Source organism: Salmo salar, chromosome 01 (assembly GCF_965601325.2).
Source record: "Salmo salar chromosome 01, fSalSal1, whole genome shotgun sequence".
Classification (NCBI taxonomy): Eukaryota; Metazoa; Chordata; class Actinopteri; order Salmoniformes; family Salmonidae; genus Salmo; species Salmo salar.
This window is the reverse complement of record NC_138291.1, coordinates 164,555,061-164,567,902: the sequence shown is the minus strand read 5'-3', so window position 1 is coordinate 164,567,902 and position 12,842 is coordinate 164,555,061. Positions and strand designations below refer to the sequence as shown.

General features: G+C 45.5%; 1 protein-coding gene across 27 annotated transcripts in view; it reads right to left on the bottom strand.

Moving 5' to 3' along the window:
* The window catches only part of LOC106568736 (formin-binding protein 1), a 115,231-nt gene that overhangs the window by 59,809 nt on the left and 42,580 nt on the right, over nucleotides 1-12,842 (bottom strand). For all 27 annotated transcript variants that reach the window (XM_082955801.1, XM_045692398.2, XM_045692416.2 and 24 more), the window contains exons 3-4: nucleotides 8,623-8,679; nucleotides 8,240-8,387 (exon numbers count right to left, since the gene is read on the bottom strand). In XM_082955801.1, the coding sequence (XP_082811927.1) occupies nucleotides 8,240-8,387; nucleotides 8,623-8,679 (205 nt within the window). The remainder of the gene's footprint in view (nucleotides 1-8,239; nucleotides 8,388-8,622; nucleotides 8,680-12,842) is intronic.

The window sequence follows — 12,842 nt, the reverse complement described above, 5'->3', positions numbered from 1 at the left end:
TTTGCAGGATTTCCTACTTACAAGGCATGTAGAAAATCCAGAAAATCCAGAAAATCCAAAAATCCAGAAAATCACATTGTATGATTTTTAAGTAATTAATTTGCATTTTATTGCATGACATAAGTATTTGATCACCTACCAACCAGTAAAAATTCCAGCTCTCACAGACCTGTTAGTTTTTCTTTAAGAAGCCCTCCTGTTCACCACTCATTACCAGTATTAACTGCACCTGTTTGAACTCGTTACCTGTATAAAAGACACCTGTCCACACACTCAATCAAACAGACTCCAACCTCTCCACAATGGCCAAGACCAGAGAGCTGTGTAAGGACATCAGGGATAAAATTGTAGACCTGCACAAGGCTGGGATGGGCTACAGGACAATAGGCAAGCAGCTTGGTGAGAAGGCAACAACTGTTGGCACAATTATTAGAAAATGGAAGAAGTTCAAGATGACGGTCAATCCCCCTCGGTCTGGGGCTCCATGCAAGATCTCACCTCGTGGGGCATCAATGAACATGAGGAAGGTGAGGGATCAGCCCAGAACTACACGGCAGGACCTAGTCAATGACCTGAAGAGAGCTGGGACCACAGTCTCAAAGAAAACCATTTGTAACTCACTACGCCGTCATGGATTAAAATCCTGGTCCCCCTGCACAAGCCAGCGCATGTCCAGGCCCGTCTGAAGTTTGCCAATGACCATCTGGATGATCCAGAGGAGGAATGGGAGAAGGTCGTGTGGTCTGATGATACAAAAATAGAGCTTTTTGGTCTAAACTCCACTCGCCGTGTTTGGAGGAAGAAGAAGGATGAGTACAACCCCAAGAACACCATCCCAAACGTGAAGCATGGAGGTGGAAACATCATTATTTGGGGATGCTTATCTGCAAAGGGGACAGGACGACTGCACCCTATTGAGGGGAGGATGGATGGGGCCATGTATCGCGAGATCTTGGCCAACAACCTCCTTCCCTCAGTAACAGCATTGAAGATGGGTCGTGTCTAGGTCTTCCAGCATGACAACGACCCGAAACACACAGCCAGGGCAACTAAGGAGTGGCTCCGTAAGAAGCATCTCAAGGTCCTGGAGTGGCCTAGCCAGTCTCCAGACTTGAACCCAATAGAAAATCTTTGGAGGGAGCTGAAAGTCCGTATTGCCCAGCGACAGCCCGAAACCTGAAGGATCTGGAGAAGGTCTGTATGGAGCAGTGGGACAAAATCCCTGCTGCAGTGTGTGAAAACCTGGTCAAGAACTACAGGAAATGTATGATCTCTGTAATTGCAAACAAAGGTTTCTGTACCAAATATTAAGTTCTGCTTTCCTGATGTATCAAATACTTATGCCATGCAATAAAATGCAAATTATTTGCTTAAAAATCATACAATGTGATTTTCTGGATTTTTGTTTTAGATTCCGTCTCTCACCGTTGAAGTGTACCTATGATAAAATTACAGACCTCTACATGCTTTGTAAGTAGGAAAACCTGCAAAATCGGCAGTGTATCAAATACTTGTTCTCCCCACTGTATATGGTGCTGTTGGTGCACACAGTGAGTGGGAGAAAAACAACTCCCAAACAGACTGATATAGAGTGGCAAGAAAAAGTATGTGAACCCTTTGGAATTACCAGGATTTCTGCATAAATTGGTTGTTCAAGAGTTGTTCATCCCAAGAATATTGCTGAACTGAAACAATTTTGTAAAGAGGAATGGTCCAAAATTCCTCCTGACCGTTGTGCAGGTCTGATCCGCAACTGCAGAAAACATTTGGTTGAGGTTATTGCTGCCAAAGGAGGGTCAACCAGTTATTAAATCCAAGGGTTCACATAATTTTCCCACCCTGCACTGTGAATGTTTACACGGTGTGTTCAATAGAGACATGGAAACGTATAGTTGTTTGTGTGTTATTAGTTTAAGCAGACTGTGTTTGTCTATTGTTGTGACCTAGATGAAGATCAGATCAAATTTTATGACCAATTTATGCAGAAATCCAAGTATTTCCAAAGGGTTCACATACTTTTTCTTGCCATTGTAGTTCCCTATGAAGACACGATAGTGCAGAGGTCAGAAAAAGACAAACTGTTCTTCAATGTTCTCTTTGTCTTACATTGTTCTCTCTCCAGTGAAATGGTCTGGTGTCCATTTGATATTTCAGAGGCGTTCCATGTTTTTTACTAGCTCTCAGGGAGACACACGAGAACACTTTCTTCTTCCACACTAAGCTACTCTGTGGACCTCTGTGTGTGTCTCGCTGCTATTTAATCAGTGCGCAGGTGCACATTTTTCACTGTCGGGTCTGGAGAATTAGCGACCCAAGTGCAGCTAGGTTATGCAACCTTAGCAAAGACACACTAACTCTGACTGACCGATATAAAGACCCACAATTCATCCACCAGTGTGTCTGCACAGACACATCAGATGCCATGAAAACAGAGTGAAGCACTACCCCTCATCTTTAGCTCATCGAGGGCCACTTCAGTCAGTGTAGAGTTACAGTGAGAAACTGTCATTTATGAATGGGGTCTGGGTCTGTCTGGGCTGAGGAGACAACAGGAGACCTCGACCCTGATCAGCCTCTTCCTCCTTCTGCTCCCTTCCCTACCCCCCAGAGCTGGGCTTACCGAGGGTTCAAGCAGGGAGAAATGGGAGGGGTTGAGGAAGGGGAGGAGGGAGGGAGGTTACAGTACAAAACAAGCTCTATAACTGTGGAATTAATGGAGCGTATTCATTTACGGAGTGGCTGCGGTTCAGGATTGTCTGGAACCTGACTTGCTGTTGCAGAAAATACAGGATCCACTAGCCTACCTCCTTTCAGCTGCTTCTCAGTGCTCAGTCACTCCGCTGCCACTTGTGCACAAAACAGTTCAAACAAACATGTTTATTTGTCTGCTGTAACAGTAGGCTATTGCAAACATAAGCATGACACAAACAGGTTGTCAAGCAATGTAATGTTTTTTCAGGAGGGGTGCTATATGCAGCTATTTAGGCCAGCTATGTAGCCTACACAGCATATCACACAAGCAAGACAGGCAGGCAGTCAATAGCAATTTCATGTTATTTTTCCATCATCATTGAAAACATTGACTCCTGGCTATATGGCAGCATAACTATAACGATTACATCATCACACAAAACGCTAATTGTTTTGCCCCAATGCAATGTGAAGACTGCGTCTTGCTTGTGCTACAGCAATATCCGTTCCAACAGACAGAGAAAGTTGTAGCCGGCCCTTCATATATATTTTTGGAACGTTCGTTTGAATTGCAGCTGTTCAGAAATATGCGTCAGAGACAGACATAGGGTACATCATCAAATCGATCATATTGGTTGAGGGTTCAGAAGAGGGTGAGTAAAGAGAGAAAAGTGAATGTGTGTTAATAACACACGCGCAGAACGTGATTCTGATCCTTACATTCGGAAAATACGTTTCTAGAGGGCAGATGCAAAAACTCTGTATTCATAGCCTCAGCCATTCAATTATTGCTCCTCTCCTTCTGTACTTAGAAGGATTACTCTACAACCACTGTGATTATTACCCTCTACAACCACTGTGATTATTATTATCTGACCCTGCTGGTCATCTATGAACGTTTGAACATCTTGGCCATGTTCTGTTATAATCTCCACCCGGCACAGCCAGAAGAGGACTGGCCACCCCTCAGAGCCTGGTTGCTCTCTAGGTTTCTTCCTAGGTTCCGGCCTTTCTAGGGAGTTTTTCCTAGCCCCCGTGCTTCTACACCTGCATTGCTTGCTGTTTGGAGTTTTAGGCTGGGTTTCGGTACAGCACTTTGTGACATCTGCTGATGTAAAAAGGGCTTCATAAATACATTTGATTGATTGATTGAAGAGAGGCAGAACGTATTCCTGTTCTCTCCCAGCTGAATAAATAACCGTGCAGTATAAATAATAGGCTACTTACTCTGGGCCAAACGCTTAGCATACAGGGTCTCTCTGAAGAAGGCCCCCTGTTTCTATTCTAGACTGCTTCTTCAGATGTTTTATATAGCCAGTACTCTTACTACAAGCAAACTAGTAACAGACACAGATAGAATCAGAAATTATGAATGAGCATGTGTAGCTCTCGAGCTTCGCATATTATCGACAGGCACTGACATACTGTACAGTACAATATTCAACAACACAGTCACAACACAGGTGCACTGCACAACAGGCTGTGCCAGTCTCTTCCTGCTGTGTGTTTGGCATGACAACGACAAGGATGTTGGCTACTAGACAGTGTGACACTGACCATCAGGTTTCAGCCCATCAGGCTGACCACCAGGTTACAGCCCATCAGGCTGACCACCAGGTTACAGCCCATCAGGCTGACCACCAGGTTACAGCCCATCAGGCTGACCACCAGGTTACAGCCCATCATGCTGACCACCAGGTTACAGCCCATCAGGCTGACCACCAGGTTACAGCCCATCATGCTGACCACCAGGTTACAGCCCATCAGGCTGACCACCAGGTTACAGCCCATCATGCTGACCATCAGGTTTCAGCCCATCAGGCTGACCACCAGGTTACAGCCCATCAGGCTGACCACCAGGTTACAGCCCATCAGGCTGACCACCAGGTTACAGCCCATCAGGCTGACCACCAGGTTACAGCCCATCAGGCTGACCACCAGGTTACAGCCCATCAGGCTGACCACCAGGTTACAGCCCATCATGCTGACCACCAGGTTACAGCCCATCATGCTGACCACCAGGTTACAGCCCATCAGGCTGACCACCAGGTTACAGCCTATCAGGCTGACCACCAGGTTACAGCCCATCATGCTGACCACCAGGTTACAGCCCATCAGGCTGACCACCAGGTTACAGCCCATCATGCTGACCACCAGGTTACAGCCCATCAGGCTGACCACCAGGTTACAGCCCATCATGCTGACCACCAGGTTACAGCCCATCAGGCTGACCACCAGGTTACAGCCCATCAGGCTGACCACCAGGTTACAGCCCATCAGGCTGACCACCAGGTTACAGCCCATCATGCTGACCACCAGGTTACAGCCCATCATGCTGACCACCAGGTTACAGCCCATCAGGCTGACCACCAGGTTACAGCCCATCAGGCTGACCACCAGTTTACAGCCCATCAGGCTGACCACCAGGTTACAGCCCATCAGGCTGACCACCAGGTTACAGCCCATCATGCTGACCACCAGGTTACAGCCCATCAGGCTGACCACCAGGTTACAGCCCATCAGGCTGACCACCAGGTTACAGCCCATCAGGCTGACCACCAGGTTACAGCCCATCAGGCTGACCACCAGGTTACAGCCCATCAGGCTGACCACCAGGTTACAGCCCATCATGCTGACCACCAGGTTACAGCCCATCAGGCTGACCACCAGTTTACAGCCCATCAGGCTGACAACTTCTCCTGGAAGCACAAGGAAAAACCACAAAATCCACATGCTTGTAGCATTCTTATCGTGTAGTACTCTAGTAGACCAACAAGGAACTGTGACAACATTGAACAAACAGAGCCAAAACCGAGAGCCAGACATTGTCTCCGTGTGCCAATGAACCAGTCAAAGACTGACACGATTTGGTTCCATAATAGAGGGAACTATGTGATAGTGATATGTGACAGTAACATAGACGGACTATAGATGAATAGGAGAACACAGGGTCAGTCATCACCATCATACAGATAAAACGTATTAACTGTCCCCCAAACCAATAAACTGACAAAAGCTATGGAATTGCGTGAGGGAGGGAAAAGCCACTTTAATGTTGCTTAACAGAGAGCCTACTATCTCTGGATGAAGGGTATTTGTTGGTATAGAGCTGATATCATCTCTTGTGGACAGATCTACGTCAACATAACTGGTACCATAGAATCCATCAGGAAGGAATGGGATGCGTCAGGTAACAAGCAACAGTAGTTCCAATGTTTTTTAAACGTTTTTTTTAATCACTGTTTTTTTTAATCACTGGTTATTGAATCACAGTTTTTTTTAATCACTGGTTATTGTAATCACTGGTTATTGTAATCACTGGTTATTGTAATCACTGGTTATTGTATCACTGGTTATTTTATCACTGGTTATTGTATCACTGGTTATTGTAATCACTGGTTATTGTAATCACTGGTTATTGTAATCGCTGGTTATTGTAATCGCTGGTTATTGTAATCACTGGTTATTGTAATCACTGGTTATTGTAATCACTGGTTATTGTAATCACTGGTTATTGTATCACTGGTTATTGTATCACTGGTTATTGTATCACTGGTTATTGTATCACTGGTTATTTTATCACTGGTTATTGTAATCACTGGTTATTGTATCACTGGTTATTGTATCACTGGTTATTGTAATCACTGGTTATTGTATCACTGGTTATTGTAATCACTGGTTATTGTAATCACTGGTTATTGTATCACTGGTTATTTTATTCTGGTTATTTTATCACTGGTTATTGTATCACTGGTTATTGTATCACTGGTTATTGTATCACTGGTTATTTTATCACTGGTTATTGTATCACTGGTTATTTTATTCTGGTTATTGTATCACTGGTTATTTTATTCTGGTTATTTTATCACTGGTTATTGTATCACTGGTTATTGTAATCACTGGTTATTGTATCACTGGTTATTTTATTCTGGTTATTGTATCACTGGTTATTGTATCACTGGTTATTTTATTCTGGTTATTTTATCACTGGTTATTCCTTGTTCTAGCATCTCTTGATTCCTTCTCTTAACATGTATGGTGGAGGCTGCCGAGAGGACAGCTCAAAATAATGGCTGGAACGGAGTGAATGGATACTGTGTGTGTGTGTGTGTGTGTGTGTGTGTGTGTGTGTGTGTGTGTGTGTGTGTGTGTGTGTGTGTGTGTGTGTGTGTGTGTGTGTGTGTGTGTGTGTGTGTGTGTGTGTGTGTGTGTGTGTGTGTGTGTGGCGCACAGGTCACAGTAGCATCTTGCAGATAGTCTGAGGGGGAACATTCTAATGAATGAGGGCCAATCCTCTGGAAGCAGTGCCAAACACAAGACACTAGACAGACAGAGACCCAGACCCGGGGCCAGAACCAGGCCAAGCCAAGCCAGGCTGGATCAAACCAGAGCCAGAGCCAACAGACCAGGGCAAACCCTGAGGGCCTGAGGATTCTTCTTCAAACAAACCCAGAGAGTTAGAGCTCACTGGAAATCCCCCTGCCCTCTTTCTTGTTCTAAATGAGCTTTAAGAGGAAAATGGATGAATCAATAATCCATTAGTGTTTCCTGTCTTCCTGCCGTGGTCTTTTAAGGTACAGTTTTGCTGCTCGTTCTTGACTGTGTGGTGTGTAGACAAATGCTTAGAGAGGTCAGTCTGAAAGGTCATGACAGCCACCGGCAACCTGCTCTTTGCAGTTTTCTACGATGGATTCCCCTCGCTGAGCTTCCGTGACATGAGAGGTTGTGATGGCTTTTCTGACAAACTGCTCTTTTTCCAGTTGAGTAATTCCCCCTCTTCTTTGACGAAGGTTGATGTCTAAAAAGGTAGCCACTCTTTTCTGTTCTCTTTTTTCCTCCTAACTAAGATACTATTACTGTGTAAATGCTGCATTCTGCACCTCTCCTGCTCTAACAAATGACTTTATAATGGGAAGGAAAAACGTGAGTTCAGAGTTTAAATATACTGTATGTTCCATGCATCTTTGGCAGGTGGTTTATAAGAGAAAAATAAACTCTTAATGATAGGAAATGATAGGGAAGTCTATGATCTGTTCCATATAAAGGAGTCATAGACCGCATCCCAAATGGCACCATATTCCCTATATAGTGCAGTACTTTTGACCACCGCCCTAGGGAATAGGGTGTCATTTGAGACACAGACATAGAGTCTTGTTGGCCCAGTGGCATGTCTTTGTGCTGTTGGCTGCATATCTATATTTCCTCAGCTATGACATCTGTGTAGAGAGGATAGGACAGGGCACATGGAGGGGAGGGGTCTGTCTCTCTCTCTCTTTTCTTAGGGCAAGTGTGCCTGGTTTCTGGCTACAGCCTAGTTTTACTGTCTATAAAGTAAACTGTATGTTTAAGGGTAAGAAGTGTAGGAGAGAACAATAGATGTAAAGACAGAGAGAGGGAACAACATACAGAGATATAAACAGACAGAATACTGAGAGACAGACCAGGAAGATAGATGGGGATGGATGGATATAGATATATATATAAAATATATAGCGCACACAAACAGTAGATGGATCAGAATACAAACAGGAAGTGTATGTGTTCTCACCGATTTCCTCTCTGCCTTGAGCTCTGTGAGATACCGTGAGAGTTCAGTGATGATCTGAGAGGTCAGGTTCTCAGCAATGACCTCGTGCTGTCCTGCGTAGTCATTCAGCTCGTTCAGCGTCGACAGGAAGGCCCGGCATGACGTGTATCTGACAGGTCACATGTCAAAGGAAGTGATGTCAGAGAAGGCGACGACGTAGAGGGGCCTGACACAGCATCTTATCTAGGGTACTATAAGATGCTCAGATGTTGGGAGAAACATTAGGCCTACTTCATTAGCTACCAAATGAGAGGAAATAGCCTAATAACTAACAATCCAAATGCAATACAGTATATAACTGTGATTTAAGTAACTTTGTGGTTGCGTCTGGGTGCCAAACTCACTTGTTCTCCTCCTCTTCTCTTGAGTTCTTCTTCGGTTGATACTTCTTTGATAGATTCCTGTGAAAAAATAACAAGCAGCAAGGTTCTGTTACTACTAGATACAACCACAATAATATATATATATATACTAGATACAACCACAATAATATACACACACACACACACACACACACACACACACACACACACACACACACACACACACACACACACACACACACACACACACACACACACACACACACACACACACACACACACACACACACACACACACACACACACACACACACACACACACACACACACGTTTGGGTGGCAGGTAGCCTTAGTGGATAGAGCGCTGAGCTAGTAACCGAAAGGTCACTGGTTCAAGTTCGAGCCGACAAGATGAAAAAAATCTGTCAGCGTTCCCTTGAGCAAGGCACTTAACCGTAATTGCTCCAGTGTCACCGCTGATAGTGGCTGACCCTGGCCGTGACCCCACTATCCAAGGGTGTCTCAGGGGGAGTTGACATATAAAAAAAACATTTCCACATGTGAATCAGGAAAAATATAAGTACCCACCAAATGATTATTATTACAATGTGTTTACTATCCCAATGGGTTATTATAATGTGCCAACAGATCATCTATACCAGAGTGCTTTCTGCCATGCCTCACCTCCATGCCTCCCCTGCAACCTCCATGCCTCCCCTGCAACCTCCATGCCTCCCCTCCTACCTCCATGACTCCCCTCCCACCTCCATGACTCCCCTCCCACCTCCATGACTCCCCTCCCACCTCCATGACTCCCCTGCAACCTCCATGACTCCCCTCCCACCTCCATGACTCCCCTCCCACCTCCATGACTCCCCTGCAACCTCCATGCCTCCCCTGCAACCTCCATGCCTCCCCTGCAACCTCCATGCCTCCCCTCCGACCTCCATGACTCCCCTCCCACCTCCATGACTCCCATCCACCTCCATGACTCCCCTCCCACCTCCATGACTCCCCTCCCACCTCCATGACTCCCCTCCCACCTCCATGACTCCCCTGCAACCTCCATGACTCCCCTGCAACCTCCATGACTCCCCTGCAACCTCCATGACTCCCCTGCAACCTCCATGCCTCCCCTGCAACCTCCATGACTCCCCTGCAACCTCCATGACTCCCCTGCAACCCCCATGCCTCCCCTGCAACCTCCATGCCTCCCCTCCCACCTCCATCCCTCCCGTTCCACCCTCCCACCTCCATCCCTCCATTTCCACGCCCTCTGTTCCAGTAATAATGCTTATGGCCCCAGGACCAAAAATTCACAATCAGTCACCATGAAGAAACATGCTTTTCTCCTCCGGACTACGCCCTCTTTCTGACATTGGCTGCACAAGCCTGCTGGCACAAGATGAGTGTGTCAAATAAAACAGGCTGGCATACAGATTTAGTATGTAGTATGCTGTTCAAAACTGTCAGCTGTACTGTAGGTGAAGGGTTAATGAGAGGACCCCAGAGTTCTGGACCGTGTAACCACTGTGACGAATATACTGAGATTCATGCACTCTGAATCTGCCTCTGTCCCTCCCGCTCTCTGTCCCTCTCTCTCTCTGTCCCTCTCTCTCTCTGTCCCTCTCTCTCTCTGTGTCCCTCTCTCTCTCCCTCTGTCTCTCTCTCTCTCTTTAACTCTCACTCTGTCTCCCTTGTTTCCTCTCTTTCTCTCTGTTGCTGTGTTTGTTTGTTTGTTTAATAGTGATAGTCGGATCAACTCATCACCCAGCTCCATTTTTTCTCTGTGTGTCAACACAGTTTAATACAGACTAACAAGCACACGCATGTACGCACACACAACCACACACAGTAGCCTACTCAATCAGCCAATAAAAATAGGTAAACCTATTAGAAGAATCCACCTACAAACGGCAACAGACCAGACAAGCCAATTAGATTTCAGCAGACAGACGCAGAGTGAATCAGGAAGCATTGAGGCATGCTGGTTGGCAGGCAGGCAGCGAATGGTGAGTCACATTGTAGCTTGGTCCTCTTCACTCATGCATGATGTGCTGCTGTTTACTATGCTGATGTTTGGACCATTAACCCTTTCAGTATGAATAGAGGTCAGGTCCTACATGGTGAGTAGAATGAAGGTTGACAGAAACAGTAGAATAGAACCCCTGCAACAACATGGTCATGGCTGCCCTTTTAATGTCAACTGTATAATGGAAGAAATAAAATAGTGATGCAATAAAGACTATTATATTACTGTACCAATATAACATGGGCAATATTAATCATGCTGACTAACAACTAGTCTAGAATTCATTGGTAGAAGAAAAATGAGACAATAATCATCATTATTAGACTACCATGCAAGCCGAACTCCACCCTTAACAAGGCAGTATAGGCCTCCCGAGTAGCGCAGCGGTCTAAGGCACTGCATCGCAGTGCTAGAGGCATCACTACAGACCCGAGTTTGATCCCAGCCTGTGTCTTGGGCCGGCCGTGACCGGGAGACCCATGAGACGGTGCACAACTGGCCCAGCGTCGTCCAGGTTAGGAGAGGGTTTGGTCAGCCAGGATGTCCTTGTCCAATCGCACTCTAGCGACTCCTTGTGGCGGGCCGGGCACATGCACGCTGACTTCGGTCGGCAGCTGGACGGTGTTTCCTCCGACATATTGGTGCGGCTGGCTTCCAGGTTAAGTGAGCAGTGTGTCAAGAAGCAGAGCGGCTTGACATGGTCGTGTTTTGGCGGGCTCTCGACCTTCAACTTTCCCGAGTCCGTACGGGAGTTGCAGCTATGGGACAAGACTGTAACTACCAATTGGATATCACAAAATCGGGGAGAAAAAGGGGTAAAAAAGAATAATATATATATATATATATATATATATATATATATATATATATATATATATATATATATATATATATATATATATACACACACATACATACATACATACACACACACACACACACACACACACACACACACACACACACACTCACACACACACACACACACACACACACACACACACACACACACACACACACACACACACACATCACTCCATCATGAATGAATCATGCACGTGGTAAAAGCACTAAAGCATGTATTCTCTCTCTCTCTACCACAACCCCCCTACTCCTCTAACCTTGTGTCTGCTCTGTTGCTAGGCAGATCTACCTCTCCTCCCTCGCTTTTGAGCCTGGCTGTCTCTCACTCATGGCCAGATGTTATGGCAGAATGCATTTGCCCTTCCTCCTCCGTAGCATAGTTAACCAACACACAGACAACCAGAGGGTGCCTACTTAATGAGGATTAGACCAATGTGTGTGTGTGTGTGTATATGTGTGTGTGTGTGTGTGTGTGTGTGTGTGTGTGTGTGTGTGTGTGTGTGTGTGTGTGTGTGTGTGTGTGTGTGTGTGTGTGTGTGTGTGTGTGTGTGTGTGTGTGTGTGTGTGTGTGTGTGTTGTGGTAATGGAATATGAGTTATTGTGCCCCATATTGAGTGATACTGTGCCACACAATATATTTTTAATACCCATTCCCCTAAGTAGTATGCACACAGACCTTAACCTATTGTCCTGTACTGTGGATTATACCAATGTGTGTTACTGTGCGTAATGCACCGTAGCCTACTTTACTATTTTATTTATTTTTTATTTTACCTTTATTTAACTAGGCAAGTCAGTTAAGAACAAATTCTTATTATCAATGACTGCCTAGGAACAGTGGGTTAACTGCCTTGAAACATTGTGCACGTTTATCCATTCGATACAGTGGAGGCGGGTTTAACCTAGATTATACCAGCGTCTGCTGTTTGGTTTGGTGAAATATGCATTTGGTCAAATTTTCTGGCATTTCTCTTTTGATAATGTCTACTGATGCGTTGTAGTGCCATGTTATCGCAGAGCAGAGTGAGGTGTTTGTCTTGTTGAGCGTTTAGTGCTAATGGCTGAAGCAGTGGTGCCAAACTGCTCACCAACCATCTGTAAGATATTTCACACACAGCAGAGAGTTATCACCCTGTTCAGCCCCAGAGACCATAGAACAGGTCTATCAAAGATCTAACAGACTCCAGAACTCTATCAGAACTCTCATTCACACCGACAACGTGAAGATACAGTAGAATTACAGCACAGAGGAAAGGGAGAGAGAGGAGAGGAGAAAGAGACAACAACAGTGGAGAAGAGAGGCAGGAAAGAGGGAGGAAAAAAGAAGAGAAAAACATGAGTAGCG